A 17,001-nucleotide genomic window follows, 5' to 3' on the forward strand; every position below is an offset into this window, starting at 1 on the left:
GAAGGTGAAAATAGAAGATGAAAGAAGGAAGAGCGTATAAAATACGCATGGGCAGTACATCTCTATACCACCCCATAATATTTAAGTGATAAAAATTGATTTCATCGGTCCATCGTCTTCACCCCCCCCCCCCCCTATTAAAATACCCTTGCGCCGCCCCTGTTCTGGTTCAAGGGAGTTTTCGGTTATACAGGCGTACCAACAAAACTCGCATCAATTCGACTGATGGCACGTCATTGGACATAATGTAATAAAGTTTACCGGTTCGTATTCGGTTTCACCGGTGGGAATTAATGTGGCAACAAGGAGTTTTCGCAATCGCTACGAAGACGAACTCTACACCATAGAACATCTATTGTCAAAATCCCTTCATGACAAAACTATCTGTGTCGAAAATCGGTGAATCAAAAGAGCAGTGTCATCCGTGACTGTGCATGCCAAACGACATTTGTGCAACTTTTTGTCAGCTCCGAATCTTACGCCGATCAGATCGTCGGCGGTCTTCCGAACCGTCGTATCCACATACGACGGTGCAAACCCATTTCAGAGAAAATCGACTTCAAAGTTTACTATAATTTTCACATTCAGTTCCCCAGCCTTAAAACATATTCATTGCTAGAAAAATACATGGTTGGAAAGACCAAGACAATTGCTTGACAATGGTATCCTTATTTTTACACAAAAGCAGGGATCAGAGAAAATATCGCAAAAGAGCTACATGCTTGTAATTTCGGTTTGAGCGGTTTAGATTTCCCCCGTACAAAAACGCCATAGGGAATTCAACAACCCTGACCGCGACTTCAATGCGCGCGGTCAGTCAAAACGTCGTATCGCTTTTCACGTGCAAAGTCAATGCAGTGCAGGTGGCCGATACGACAGTTTGGCTGACCGCGCGCATTGAAATCGCGGTCAGTCAAAACGTCGTATCGCTCTGTTACAGTACACGTTTCCAATGGGATTTTCGCATTTTATTAAAAAAATGTATGGCATCGCCGTGAAAATCCTCTCATATCTCAGAAAATAAAATAAATTGCTGCCTAGAAATTTAGTTATGAATAGAGTAGGACTTGAACTTTAATTTTCTGCAAAAATCTCAAAAATCTCAAAAAAAAATTTTGGACTAAAATTGACTGATACGACGGTTCGGATGACCGCCGACGAGATGTCGCGGTTCACCAATTTTCGACAAAGAACTCTCAGCTGTTCGTTGTGATTTGAAGAACATCTTCAATGGAGGTTCTACAATGTTGGTTGTAGAATCCATCTCTTCGCGATTGCGAAAACTCGCTATCACACCTCAAGAAACGCGCCAACATTGTAATATTAATGAGCGACTTTGGTAAGTGAAGCAGTATGACAGAATATGCGGGATGTGCGAATTGGTGTGAAATGTCCAGTCATTAAAGACGGTGGTCAGTATAGACCCTGTTTATTTCCTTTTATATAACACTGTTTACCATATACACCATACAGTAGTTTAAACAACCATGCATAATTTGTTTAAGAATAAAGTATTAAAAAAATTAAACTTCTTGTTTGAGATTTCATAAACTTGTTGAAACTGTAAAGTTCATTACAGTAAACAGCATTGTGTAAAAAAATCTAAATAGCGTTTTTACTATGTAAGTGAGAATTATAGTATCCAACAAAGTAGGCGTGTTAGCAATAGGAATATAGTCGCATTCGATGTTAACTCTCATTTGATAAAAAAGAGTTTAAAAAACAAACAAAAACATATAAGAAGTAAAAGCATAAGTTTTCCAAGAACGTTGCTAACTTAAACTATATTTAATAGGCAATCCATCGAGTCTATTTGCAAAATGATATATGATTTATTTTTAAAAGATACCATGCAGATTTATCATTTAATAGAATTATCGGTTCTGTTAGAAGCCGGATCATTTCGCTGTACATGCATGATATCAAAGCAGGGCCCTGAATAAATCTATGAATATGGTGAATATATTTACGACTGCTTACAAATTTGATACATAGTTTGCCACAGAATTAGGGGCCCAAAACTAGTGTCAGTCTATGTCAAATTATTATGTGTGGATACCCGCGATTGGAATTACACATCGGTTGAATAAAGAAGTGATATGTAATGGAAGACATTTTAGATTCAGTGTCATTATTTCTATCTTGTTAAAGTGAATTTCCACTTGATCTATATCCGCGTTGCCTCATCCAAAATGGTCTCTTAGTTCGTCTAAAACAAATTTATTTTACGAATCATTGTTTGCTATCAAGCCAATCAACCATTTTAATTTCAGTTTAAAAAACCTTTCGATCTACTTGGTCTAACACGACCTATTATATAAATGGTTTAGGACTTGGCATAACCGGTGTGTTGGCTCAGCTGGAAGAGCGTCCGTCTGTTCCGTCTCACAAAATTAGAGGGGATAGTGGCTTAACCCGCCGAACAATTGCTCGGAAAAGGTCCATTCCAGAAGTCAAGATTTAGGTTGTTTTCCATCTTAGACCATGAGGACTGAATGGTCAAGTAGGGCCCGATCAAAGCAAAGACGAGAGTCCATTTGAGTTCCGGACTTCCGATTTGATTTATGTTTGTTACGTGTAGCTGAATAGCCATCCAGAAAGCATGTTGTTTGTAGGACCGTATCCTCTCAAGGGCGTGATAAAACATCTGCCATAGGTACTCCAGATTGATACCACCAAGGGCGAGGCAAGGAAATGCAATGAGCATGATCTTCTCCGACCAGATGGTTATGTCAAGGTACAGTTTGGCCTGCCTTTGAGAATGATCCTGGAGGAGTTGTCCAGAGATGGCGTAATCCCAGGAGAGTCGCGTCAATAGTCCCCAAGATGTTATCACCATGGTCATTGCCATCCAGATGCCCATCAGCTCTCGTAGAATGAGGTAGTCGCGGTGGACGCGTCGTATTTCACGACGCGCCGCGTCAACGTCTTCTGCCAACGACGCGCGTTGGACATTCCGCACCACCCGGTTAAGGTCGTGGTGCAGCGACACGCGCTCGATGTACATGACGTACCAGAAGATCCCATAAACTACCAAAGACCACGCCGAGGTTATATCGCTGAATAGAAAGTACATCAGATGGCATTTGTGATGGACGATCGCCGATGTCACAGCTCTCACGATGGCCTGAGCCAATGGCCAACTGATGAAGACCAACATAAAGAACGGCCTCAAGAGATTGTTCTTCCCGGACGAGCGTAACGCGTGAATCCTCCGTAGCATGTACTTCCGGTTCAGTGGACACTGCGATGGTTGATGACCGTGGACAAATGCTGACAGACGTCTCAGCAAGGCATACAGAGGACCTAAGAAAACCTGAAGCGTAAAGGTAGCATAGGAGATCATGTACAGCAGTTCACTCGGTGACCCCCAGAAGTTGAAAAGGTACGTACCGCCGTCTACTGCGAGAAGTAAGGTCAGTGTGGCAAGGTAGAATATAGAGGCAAGTTCAAGGAAAATATTCTTCCAGCACCCTGAAAAGCAAAACCGGAAATCAAAAATGAGGATGTGCCCCTTGGTCAATATCACAAGCTTAGAGCCTAGAACTACATTTATTCCATGCATTCATAATGTTCAGTGCAGACAAGAATATTGTTATGTAATTAAATTATCATGTACAGACCGAACTAAGAATGATCCAAGGTAAAATTGGTACACTACAATGCGTATTAAAAAAAACGGGACAGTTTTGAAAATTCTATCAAAATGTCTATATTGTGTTGTTAATAGATGATCTAAAGTCTTATCTTTCGAATGCCATTAAAAAATATTAGTTCGTTCATGCTTGAGCGAACAAGGAACACTTTTGTGAGGGGTTAAAAAAAGGCTTGCGCCAAATGGCAGTTACTGATCAGACTTCTTTTCATTATCTCTTCCGTAATTTTCGAATTATGCTGTCAAAATCCATTTACAAATCTATTCATTTACTGAAATTATTTTGCTGGTGTTAAAATGTGTAATCTTTTAGCATTGAATGTTTTTTCATAAGTAAAAACATAAAAGTGTCAACCCAAGTAAGAGGATTCGTATTATTAATGAGATAGCTTGAATTTGATCAATTCCTTTTATTGTGGGCTGCAAAGGTTTTGGTGCCTTTGAACGACATGAATCCTTCTGTTAGAATTAATATTGTCCTGTCAAGCACACAATTTGACTTGTTCAAGGAATCAATGTCCCCTTGACAATAAGATTCATGTCTTTCAAATGCACAATAACCTTTGTCGCACATAATAAAAGGATATGAATAATTACAAGCTTTTCCATTAATAATGGATATCTCCTTGCTTAGGTTGACAATTTTTTAATTACTCATGAAAGAATATTCAATGCTAAAAGATAACATATTCAAATGAAACAAGGTGGTTTGCGAACCAAAAGTCTAGCCTGATTTCGCGATAATTAAAATATGCATTATAATCTTTTGACCCCTGGACATTTGACTCCATCATCCTTATGGATACACATGTAGTATTACCCAAGGATTATGTGCCAAATATGAACACGATTTATGCAGAAATAAAGAAATCAGAGCAAGTTGAACAAAAACAAAAAATGATGGACATCATTTGACCCCTAGACGACCATCGACCTCATCATCCTCATGGACAGATATGTAAAATTATCCAAAAAATGATATTTACGACGTATAAACATAATTGATGTAGAAATAAAACAATGAGAGCAAATTGAATAAAAAAACTAGCAAGAAGTCTGATGATCAATATTTTCTAATTTCTGGCATTTATTTGGCGCAAGCCTTTTTTTAACACTTCACAAAAACGTCTTGTGTTCATTCAAGCATGAACGAAACTAATTTTTTAAAGCATTTGAAAGATAAGACAATAGAAAATCTATTAACATCAAAGTATAGACATCATAATTTGAAACAAAATTTTGATGGACTTTTCTAAACTGTCCCGTTTTTTGTATACGCACTATATAGGGAAAGTGGGGTGTTAAAACCGACACCAGTATACTGGTGTCGGTTTTAACACCTTATAAGGTGTCCCGAGACGACCACATCTGAGGTGTTAAAATAACATCCAAGAGATCACATCCTTAGACACCAAGGAATGTAAAATAATTGTATCAATACGCACAGATTGAACTAACATTAAAGGGATGGTCCAGGCTGGAGATATTTATATCTCAATAAATAGAGTAAAATTCACAAAGCAAAATGCTAAAAATTTAATCAAAATCGGATAACAAAGTTATTGAATTTGAAAAATTTGCATTATTCCGGTGAAAGTTCTAGGCATGTTTTCATGAATATTCATCAAGTGGGCTGATGATGTCGTATCCCCACTTGTTCTTTTGTATTTTATTACATGAAATTAGGTTTATTCAACATTTTTCTATCAAGAACTAAAACAATTGGATTGACATCGGATGAAGTGCATTAGTTATTTATCGCCGCAACTTATTTCATCATAATGGAGACGCATCATTTACACATGTATGAAAACAAGTGGAACGCCTCTGGCAGTCTCACCTGCATGACGCGATTCAATAGCAGCAGTGCTGACTTTGAAAACTACTATAAAATAATTATTCACAAAAAACACAATTCATATAATGATACAATACTATGTTCATTGACAATAAAGGACATTTCAACTTTCAAAGTTATGGTAATTCAACAAATACCACCAACTTGGCCAAAGTTCATCGACCTTAAATGACCTTTGACCATAATCATGTGACCTGAAACTCGCACAGGATGTTTAGTGATACCTGATTATTCTTATGATCAAGTTTCACGAATCAGATCCATAAACGTTCAAAGTTATAATGGTAATTCAACAGATACCCCCAACTTGGCCAAAGTTCATTGACCCTAAATGACCTTTAACCTTGGTCATGTGACTTGAAACTCAAGCAGGATGTTCATTAATAATTGATTAAAATTATGTCCAAGTTTCATGAACTAGGTCTATATTCTTTCTAAGTGCTGTCATTTCAAAAACTTATCCTTCGGTTAAGATTTGGTGTTGACGCCGCCGCCGCCGTCGAAAAAACGGCGCCTATGGTCTCACTCTGCTATGCAGGTGAGACAAAAATGAAACAATTATGATTTCATGTTATAGCATCAGTAAAAGGAAAGTGGGGATGTGACATTATCAGCCCACCTAATGAATATTCATGACAATGTGTATATAACTGTTTTCACAAAATATTGATAAACTTTGAAATTCAATAACTTCATTATTTGTTATCCAATATTGATGAAATTTTCAATATTTTGCTCAGTGCATTTTACTCTATAAATTTAGAAAAAATGTAATACCCGAGTGACTGATGTGTTCCTCTATTACACTGCAAAAACTCCGGTGTTGATTTACCACCAGCCCGGAATATATATATGTCCACACCAGAGAAGTGTTAAACAACATCAGTTTGGTTTTGGTCTAACACCAGATAGGTGTTTATACAACACCAATTAGTATTAAAACAGCATCGGTTTGATTCCAAACTGGTGTTGTTTTAATACTTCTCTGTTGTGGACATGTGTAGATTCCGGGCTGATTGATTTGATTGATTGATTTTATTTGGCAAGTCACCATAACATATATACAGTAGCATTCAAACAACAGGCTTGCACTGGATGACCCACGAAAGCTCGAAAGCTTATTTCCAGTGGGGTCCTCGACATACAGAATTAAGATAATAAAATGGTAAAATTATACTATTTACATATTTAAAAAATGAAAAAAAAAATCAGAATTTACTATTACCAATAAATAAGATATATATATAATATATACAAGAATATAACAAAGAAGAAGAAGAAAAGAAGGAGGAATAGAAGAAGAAAGGGGAGGAGGAGGAGAAGGAGACGGAAGAAAAGGATGAGGAAGAAAAATAATAAGGAGAAGAACAACAGCAAAAACGGCGATAACAATAACAACACGAAGAGGAGAATAGAAGGAAGAGATAAAAGAAATAGAAAGATAGGAAGAAAGGACATATCGAAGTTTCAATCAAACTATGTAAAATAAATAATAATACCTGGTAGAGAAGAGAAAAGAACGTGGTCAGTATTCAGGCTAAATCAACCGTATAGCATATCGTTTGCATCTTCTCTTTGACTCTCAAGTGAAATATATTCTTTCAATTTCCTCTTAAAATGCAAAAAGTTTCCTTTATATCATTGGGAAGGGAATTCCAATGTTTTATAGCATTGTAATAAAAGGAGTTACCAGTACTACCTACCCTTTCTGGTAAGCAAAAGTTGAAATGGCTGTTTCTTGTATTATAGTTATGTAAATCGGTAACTAGATGAAAGTTTGATCCAATGTAATGATTCGATCTATTATAAAAAATAAAAAAAAAATCCATATTTTATTGTTCGAAATAGACATGAAATGAAATACTCCGAAAATTTGCTTTGCCCAATTGATCGTGGGCCCGGCAGCCGCTGTGCAGCGCCAGATCGACGAGGCTCTATCCCTTTAATCGTTGAACGCCAAACAGGGTAGCAGCAACTCCCATCTTTTAACGTCTTTTGGTCTGACGCGGCCGGGGTTTGAACCCCCGACCTCCCGGTTGTGAGACGGACGCTCTACCAACTGAGCCAACACACCGGTACGTGATAGATTTTATGCACGTGGTGCAAAATAAGCTGTTTTGATCTTTTGTTGACTTCAAGAAAACCTGCTCCAGAGAGTTCAGTGTAGCCAACATGGGTTCTGGGACCAGAACAGTTAATGAATCTAACCATTTTATTCTGTATAATTTTCAACTTCTTTTTATCGAGTTCGCTTATGCCACTATAAACCAAACAGGGTTAGCATAGTCAAATAAACTCTGAATAAGAACAAAACAGATAATACGCCTTGCTTTTTGATCCATACAACTTTGATACCTGTACAGAAATTTCAAACGGGCATTCGCCTTTTTCACGATTGATTCTACTAAAGATGAAAATGAAAGGGAGCTAGTCAACTCAATGCCTAAATACTTTCCAGATTCTTTCCTCTGAATTATCTTATTATTGTATGATACTTCAAATTCAAATGAAGTTTTATAATTACTTTTAGAACAAAACAGAATGCTCTCGGTTTTGCCTAAGTGTAACGATAATCTATTATCAGTCATCCAATCGACACATGTAGACAGCTGTTCGCCAAGTTTTTCCTCAACAAATTTTGGGTTGGAATTTGAACAAAGTAGTACGCTATCATCTGCATACAATAATAATTTACAGTCAGCTTTTATACAAATAGACATGTCATTGATATAAGCTGAAAATAGAATTGGGCCTAAAATACTTCCCTGTGGAACTCCACACGATATAGGCATAATTTTGGAACGAATATCGCGAATAGCCACTACGTGATGTCGATTCGACAAGTAGGATTTGAACCATGCGACAGTAGCCTGGTTAAAACCCATTATTTGTAATTTTTTCAATAAGATGCTATGATTAGCTGTATCAAATGCTTTTTGAAGATCTAGGAGTACCATCCCAACGAATTGTCCCTTAGAAATATTAGTTCTCAGATAATCAGTCAAGTGAATAAGTCATGTCTCAGTCGAGTAGTCATGTCGAAAACCAGACTGATATTCGTAAATCATATCATTTTCTTTAAAATATTTTTCGATCTGAGCACATACCACCTTTTCTAGAATTTTTATACTATGCTTAAAACTGATAGGTCTATAGTTTTCAACAGCAGTTTTATCTATCTTCTTATGAATAGGAGTTACTTTTGCAATTTTCATATCCTCTGGGAAAGTGCTAGTAAAGATAAATAGATTTATTAAGAAATTTAATGGTTTGTACAAACTCTTTGCTCCTTCTTTTAGAAATTTAGCAGGGATCAAATATAACCCAGTGCTTTTTGATACATTTAATTTACGCAACTCATAAAAAATGAATTGATCACTAACAGGTAATAATTCAAATTTATCTTGGCTTATACCTTTTTTTTCATAAAATTCACGAATGTTCTCACTGTCTGCACTGAAAATGTCTTTGCAAGATGGAAGTTTATCTACCAACGTAGCTGCGACATTTGTAAAATAGGGATTGAATTCATTGGAAAACATAATTCTCCGTCAATTGAAACGACTTATTCTTGGTCCTTTCCATTTTTCTTTTTAATCCCAAACTTTTTAGATTCTGCCAAAGTAAATCAACATCGGAGTTTTTGCAGTGTATGTACATAAATCAGCACCATCGTTTCGATAACTTGAATAAAGGATGAAAAGAGAATTTCGCCGAGAATTTCGCCTTTCCTGGATTGCGGTATTATACTGTTAACAGAAATCAATAGTGACCCCCCCCCCCCTGGAAGTAATGCCTCTGCTAACGTTATATTTTTAATATGAATTGTGAAACACGAATCGACGTTTTATGATTTATTCCGCTTAGAACGTCGGCCTGTATACACCCAATATATATATTTTTTTTGTTGGAGGGGGTATTCTTCTAATAATGTGACTATTTATCAATTATAGTGGTGATAATGATTTCAAAAATTAATGAAATCAAATTATCTAATTATTACGACGTGTATCTCAACTATATAGAAAAGCAAAAGGGTGCAAAGCATAAAACGAAAATCTGAAATAAAAATGTAAAATCGTTTGGACTACCAGTTAAGTTTTAAAGCTTATGGTGTATTAACCTTATTTTTTAAGTACAACATAAATATCGAAAAAGAGGTACAATTGAAAACTCACATCTGTAATTCTTCTTTTTCCCAGCAGGCTCAAAGTTCAACGCAATGAAATCAATGTCGCGTGTGTCTTCTACATCCATCTGAATTTCCGTCGTCTTTGTTTCTGTGATGTCACGTAACTCGATTATATCGTTGTCGATGTCCATATTGCTGTCGACGTCCTTATCGTGTTTCCGTCGTCCGATGTCACCGCCGAGATCGGAAGACGGAACCCACATTCCCAGAGCAACGAGAGCAAGGAATGCAACAAATGGTAATTCCTTATTGCCGTGGACATCATCATCGTCGTCATCGCCACCGTTGTCGCTCTTGCCTTCATTTCTCGACCGTAGCTCTTTTAACTTAAAAGTGGAGTTATCCACCACAAATGTTCCATAGGCGTTCAACATGGGGTCAGTTTCACAAAAATCCTGATCCATAGGTGGTGGGAGATTTTAAAAAATGAGCAACCGTGGATGTTTCCTCGTCAAGTTGTGAATGATGTCTAGGCGGTCAAAGAGCCGATATAAACAGTTTTAAGTCATGTCTCACATCTAACAATACGCCAACACATGCAACCAAAATAATATAAGAGACGAAAGAGGAAGTGTAGAGGTCAAAATCAACAAAAATGATCAAACACAGAACATCGTCGACATGGCCGAGTAGGTTTCTATCGGGTATGGAGCTGACCAATGATGTTTGCGCTGGGCAGGTCGATAAATATGATACAATCTATAGGGACTTCCCTGGACGAGGGTCGTAAGTATTGCATCATTGTGTGATTAACAGGGCTCAGATGGCATTTCAACATGGCCAATATTCACCCCTCCCCAGCTTACACAGCATTAATAAATGGTATTGCAACAGTCGGTGTTCTATAAGGACCATACCAAGTTTTTTCCACCAATGTGAAATGCATGGTGTTGATTCAAAACACCCATTTCGTGGTGTCATCTTATATTTTAGATATGTTAAATCAAATATGTATAAACCTTGCATCTGTTGGTGATTTCTCAGGTTGTATAAACAGAGGTTGAGAAAAGAAAAACAGTCCTTCGACTGTGTGATTTATCAGAAATTACATTTTAACAATGAAAAATGAGTTAATATCACTTTCTCGACCCTAATGATTATTGTTACTTTTTTTTTTGCTTGTCAAATTTTGTTTGGGTTAAAATTATTTAACATTTTTGGTGATAACCTCAAATTTTCAAGACCCTGGTCCCCCTACCTTTGGGGACAGATTTCCGCCCATGGTTCTCATCAAGTTCATCAACCTGTTCTACAGAACATTTGTCAACCCATGGATGGCTAAAATTGACTGTTTATCATCATCAACTTCGTCTTTACGGACATTTCAACTCGTTACAGTGACTCTTATTATTCATCGGGTTTCAACATCAATTTCATCATCGCCAGCATTGTGGACTTTAATTTAAGGAACCTTTGCCAGCTAACTTGGATTATATTATTTGGAATAACTCAGAAATGAATCAAGATATGTAAGATGTATTGTTTTGTTTACTCTGTGTAGATAATTAAAAAACAAAAATAATGTAATCAATTTTTTCTGTATTTGTTCGGTATTCAATATCGTAACATATGTTATCAACGAATTATAAAATAAACAAGTGGAATGCATCTGGCGGTCTCACCTGCATCACGCAATTCAATATAGCAGTAGTGCTGACTTTGAAACTACTATAAAATAATAATTCACAAAAAACACCATTCATATAATGATACAATACTACGTTCATTGACATTTGACCTTGATCATGTGACCTAAAACTTGTCAGTGATATTTGATTACCCATATATCCACATTGTATACACTACATCTATAAACTTTGAAAGTTATGACAGCAATCTAATAGTTACCTCTAAATTGGCCAAAGTTCAATGACCTTAAATGACCATGAGATGTTCAGTGATACTTGACGACTCTTATGTCCAAGTTTTATGAACTAGACCAATATACTTACAGAGTTATGATGGTAATTCAACAAAGTTCATTGACCTTGATCATTTGACCTGAAATCGCACAGAATGTTCAGTGATACTTGATTACTCTTGTGTCCGAGTTTCATGAGTCAGATCCGTAAACTTCAAAGTTATGATGGTAATTCAACAGATACCCCCATTATGGCCAAAGTTTATTGACCCTAAATGACCTTTTATCTTGGTCATGTGACGTGAAACTCATGCAGGATGTTTAGTAATAATTGATTAACCTTTTCTCCGAGTTTCATGAACTGGGTTTATATATTTTCTAAGTTATGATGACATTTCAAAAACTTAACCTTAGGTTAAGATTTTGATGTTGATTCCCCCAACATGGTCTAAGTTCATTGACCCTAAATGACCTTTGACCTTAATCATGTGACATGAAACTCAGGCAGGATCTTTAGTAATACTTGATTACCCTTATGTCCAAGTTTCATAAACTAGGTCCATATACTTTTTTTAAGTTATGCTGTCATTTCAAAAACTTAACCTTCGGTTAAGATTTGGTGTTGACGCCGCCACCGCCGTCGTCGCCGCCGTCGGAAAAGCGGCGTCTATAGTCTCACTCTGCTATGCAGGTGAAAAAAAACTTATATCAGTGATGAATGTGAATAAAGGAACAGTCAAAAGAGTTGAGATAAAATTACACTTACCGTAGTAATGCAAACGAACGAGACGATCGATACATGATGTCCATTTTTAGTAGATGAAAAAGCAAGAACGAATGATCGTACGAAAAACTTATGAACCAGTGGATGGGTGAATATTCCAGATTTATTTGTTGTTGTTGTTTTTGTTTTTGCTAGCCGAAAATCTAATATCGCGGCAAAATTCTGAACGATTCTACGTATGGCGCGACCTGGACTGTTTTTTTTTTCTGGACAGTCAAACTACCATTGTCGCATTGAAAACTAAACTTTAGGTGACAATGTAGAAAACTAATCGATATAAAATAAAACCTTAATAAGTCTGATAATCATCAAAATTTGTAATTGTGTAGTGTGTACTGATGTCTATGTAATTACGCGAGAACTAGACTTGCTTTCTGCTTAGTGCCGTGTAGATCTTTGGCGCATTTAATATCTGAAATACAAACACAAAAATACATGTTATGTTATGTAATAGATTGGTTCGGATGATTTCTCTATACGTTTGAATAATCGAATAAACTATCACTAGAGCTATACAATGTAAACAAAATTTGATATTAAAGAAATAGCTTGGTTCAGATAACGGTTCATATAGAATTGAATACAAGCACCTAGAGCATTTAAAATACGTTTTTGCTTTGGAATAGCTTGGTTCAGACAATGGTTTTAAAAAAATTTGATATATATATATATATATATATATATATATATAAATCAAAATATATATATATATATATATATATATATAGGTTATGGTTAACCATAAAACACCCCCCCCCCCTTATGTGTCAAACCCACTCCGCCCCAACATTACCCCAATTCTCCTTACTCAGTTTAAAGAATAGCTATTACCTGTTCACTGTAGTCATTATCCCCCTTACATTGTGTCTTTTGTTTGTTTGCTTGACTGCACTAGAGTTATTGTTCTCTTTAACTGTACTTTAGTTCAACATTAAATTTGATTTAGTTGCTGATGAACCCTCAGGGGGAAACAGTCTGTACAACTAAAATCTAAGCAACTCGCTCCACCCTATTACTATACTACATGAAGCTCCTATGTACATGTACTTGAGCACTTTTCAGTAACTGCAGTTTCGTATAGTCATTATCTCCGCTCCCTCCGTCGAGCACTCTACTCTGCAATCTGAGGATGGACAAGTTTAGCTTCAAATACAGCACGAAGAACATACCAGTGTCGTCTAACAGCGAATACATCAAGAGACTTATACAGAAAGTTGAGGAATTTGCGAAAAGACTACGATGGCGGGCGTTCTTCTTTTTAAACCCCCAACCGGAGCCAAACCGCAAAGAAACTTACGGATTCAGAAGCCCTAAGTCCCCACCATTCATACCTCAGTTGAAGCCCTTCGAGGATCACCTGCTCAAATTGATTGAAGATACCAGATTCCGTAAAGTCAGCTCACCACTCCAGAGTAGACTCAAGGAAGACCTGAAAAGGATACGCAACGAAAGAAATATCCTGGTACCTGCAGACAAAACAAACAACTACTACTCGGTCGCTCCTCAGGAATACGACAAGTTGATGAAGGACAACGTCACCGCAGCATACAAGAGGTCAGACCAACAAGCTGAGCACAACACGAACACAGAGGCCAAAGTGATTTCAGACAACCTCAAGCTATCCGACAGGATCCAGGTGCTCGCCCCGAAATCAGCATACGTCACCCTCAAAGACCACAAAGAGAATTTCCGAAACCACCCAACGTGCAGGCTCATCAACCCAAGCAAAAGTGAAGTTGGTATAATCTCCAAGAAGGTGTTACAGATAATCAATGACAAGGTGCGTGAAACAACGAATGTCCATCAATGGAAAAGCACCACAGCAGTGATAGAATGGTTCAAGGGAACACCAACAAGACCCAGGTGAACATTCCTGTCATTTGACGTCGTCAATTTCTACCCCTCAATCAGCCGGAAGTTACTGACTAAGGCCATAAGATATGCCAAAACATTCACCGTGATAACACCAACAGAGGAAGAGATCATCTTCCATGCCAAGAACACCCTCCTCTTCCACAACAACGAGACCTGGCAGAAGGCGAACGCTGAGGGCCTCTTCGACGTCACCATGGGCTCGTATGACGGTGCCGAGACATGCGAACTAGTAGGCGCATACATACTGGCGGAAGTCAGCAACATAATCCCCAAAACAAACATTGGCCTATATCGAGACGATGGCCTGGCGATTGTCCATGCATCCCCTAGAGCAGCCGAGAACATAAAGAAGGACCTCTGCAAGAAGTTCAAAGAGTTCGGACTTCAGATCACAGCCAATGCTAATGCAACCACTGTCGACTTTCTTGATGTGACATTCGACCTCCCCAAGAAAGAGTTCAGACCTTATTCAAAACCAGGAAACTCCCACCTATATGTACATGCCGAATCGAATCATCCGCCGGATGTCACCAAGAGAATACCGCAGTCCATCCAAACCCGCCTGTCCAACATTTCCAGTAGCGAAAACATCTTCAACAGTGCCAAACCAGACTACGAGAAAGCACTTCAAGACGCTGGACACAAGCCCAAGCTGGTATACTCACCGAGACATTCAACAAGCGGCAGTAAAGAAACCCAACGTCAAAGAAAACGAAACATAACATGGTTCAACCCACCCTACAGCAAGCATGTTCGGACGAACATCGGCAGAAAGTTCCTAGCCCTTGTGGAACAGCACTTCCCAAAAGAACATCAGCTCCACAAGGTCTGCAACAGAAACACGCTGAAAGTCAGCTATAGCTGCATGGACAACATGGCCACAGCAATAAAGGCCCACAACAACAAGATTACAGACACTAGCAAAGACAAAGCCAAGGACTCCTGCAACTGCAGAAAGAAAGAAGACTGTCCGATCCCTGGAAAATGCATGGCCACCAATGTCATCTATGAAGCCGAGGTAGTGACATCTAGGGACAGGAAAGTGTACATCGGGCTCACATCAACACCATTCAAGACAAGGTACGCTAACCACAAAGCAAGCATCACCAATCGGGGGAAACGGCACCAAACTAAGCTCAGCGAGTACATATGGAGACTGAAGGATGAAGGAACGCCCTACTCAGTCAAATGGAAAATCGTAAGACATGCGCAGCCCTACTCACCCAAAACAAAGAGATGCAACCTGTGTCTGTGGGAGAAGTACCACATAATCACGACCAAGAAAGCAGCAATGATAAACTCAAGAACAGAACTCATTTCAACTTGTAAACACAAGAAGAAATTTTTACTTTCAGGTTATGGTTAACCATAAAACACCACCCCCCCCCCCCCTTATGTGTCAAACCCACTCCACCCCAACATTACCCCAATTCTCCTTACTCAGTTTAAAGAATAGCTATTACCTGTTCACTGTAGTCATTATCCCCCTTACATTGTGTCTTTTGTTTGTTTGCTTGACTGCACTAGAGTTATTGTTCTCTTTAACTGTACTTTAGTTCAACATTAAATTTGATTTAGTTGCTGATGAACCCTCAGGGGGAAACAGTCTGTACAACTAAAATCTAAGCAACTCGCTCCACCCTATTACTATACTACATGAAGCTCCTATGTACATGTACTTGAGCACTTTTCAGTAACTGCAGTTTCGTATAGTCATTATATATATATATATATATATATATATATATATATATATATATATATATGTTATGTATATATTATATATATATATATATATATATATATATATATATAAAGAAGTTGCCAAAGCTGTTGTACATGTACATGTATAATTTCACACATATAACACAAAATACCAAATTGATATTGCTTCTGATAACGTTTTCTGTAAATATGAATGCATAAATTAAGCACTATATCTATTCTACAATAATAAACAAATTTCCATGTTATGAAATGGCTCGATTGTGGTTTCTCTTAACTTGAATACCTGACTGAAAAACTAGAACTATAATACAAAACAAAATTCGTTGTCTTTTATCATTCGGAAATGATCATCACTGTCATAATCATCACCATAAAAACTTTTTGGCATTTCTACTTCTGTTTCAGCTAGATCTTCTAACAGAAATAAAAATATGCTACCAGGTGGGTGTTTAATAAAGTTGTTCGTAAAGTTCCGCACAACTATTGCGTATAAGTTCTTACGATTAGAAACACCAGTAGTAAGCGCCTTCTAAATGTTATGTATTATCATTATTATTATTACGAGCAGCTTTATCAAACACCCACCAGGTAACCAACGATTTCTACCGTTTTCCCGATGTACGCGCCTACGTCACTTTCCTATGTCAAAAACCCAACCGTAGAAACTATGTGTAAATCTATTATTACGTGCGTGGGACTTTTGTTATAACTGACGAAAATCAGAATCACTGAATGAAAACGATATAGACTGGTATCAGTAATTGGTGTATATAAAGAAATTGTCAAAGAGTGCTAAAAATAAATAAACTTACCGTAATAATTCAAAAGAACGAAACGATCGATGCTGATGCATCTTGAGCACGATGACTAAAAGTTAGAACTAATGATGTTACGAAAGACTCAACGAATAAATGAGCGGACGGGCAAAATTATTACCGATATTTTCTTCTTCTTTTTTTTTTGTTTATTTTTTTGTTTATTTTTAGCTATCACAAAGTCTGACGTCGGCGGTACCACGCTGAACGATTGTACGTTAGGCGCAACCTCA

At 37.5% G+C, this 17,001-nt stretch overlaps 2 protein-coding genes across 2 annotated transcripts in view; both read right to left on the minus strand.

Moving 5' to 3' along the window:
• Positions 1-17,001, minus strand: part of LOC129273049 (G-protein coupled receptor 83-like) — a 182,573-nt gene that overhangs the window by 131,414 nt on the left and 34,158 nt on the right. The gene's annotated exons all lie outside the window — the stretch shown is intronic.
• LOC129272582 (uncharacterized) lies at positions 1,165-10,225 on the minus strand. Its single transcript, XM_054909702.2, has 2 exons — positions 9,692-10,225; positions 1,165-3,474 (listed from the first exon to the last, which is right to left on the minus strand). The coding sequence occupies exons 1-2, from the start codon at positions 10,107-10,109 to the stop codon at positions 2,411-2,413; spliced, it is 1,482 nt and encodes a 493-aa protein (XP_054765677.2). The 5' UTR covers positions 10,110-10,225; the 3' UTR covers positions 1,165-2,410.

Source organism: Lytechinus pictus, chromosome 12 (assembly GCF_037042905.1).
Source record: "Lytechinus pictus isolate F3 Inbred chromosome 12, Lp3.0, whole genome shotgun sequence".
Taxonomy (NCBI): domain Eukaryota; kingdom Metazoa; phylum Echinodermata; class Echinoidea; order Temnopleuroida; family Toxopneustidae; genus Lytechinus; species Lytechinus pictus.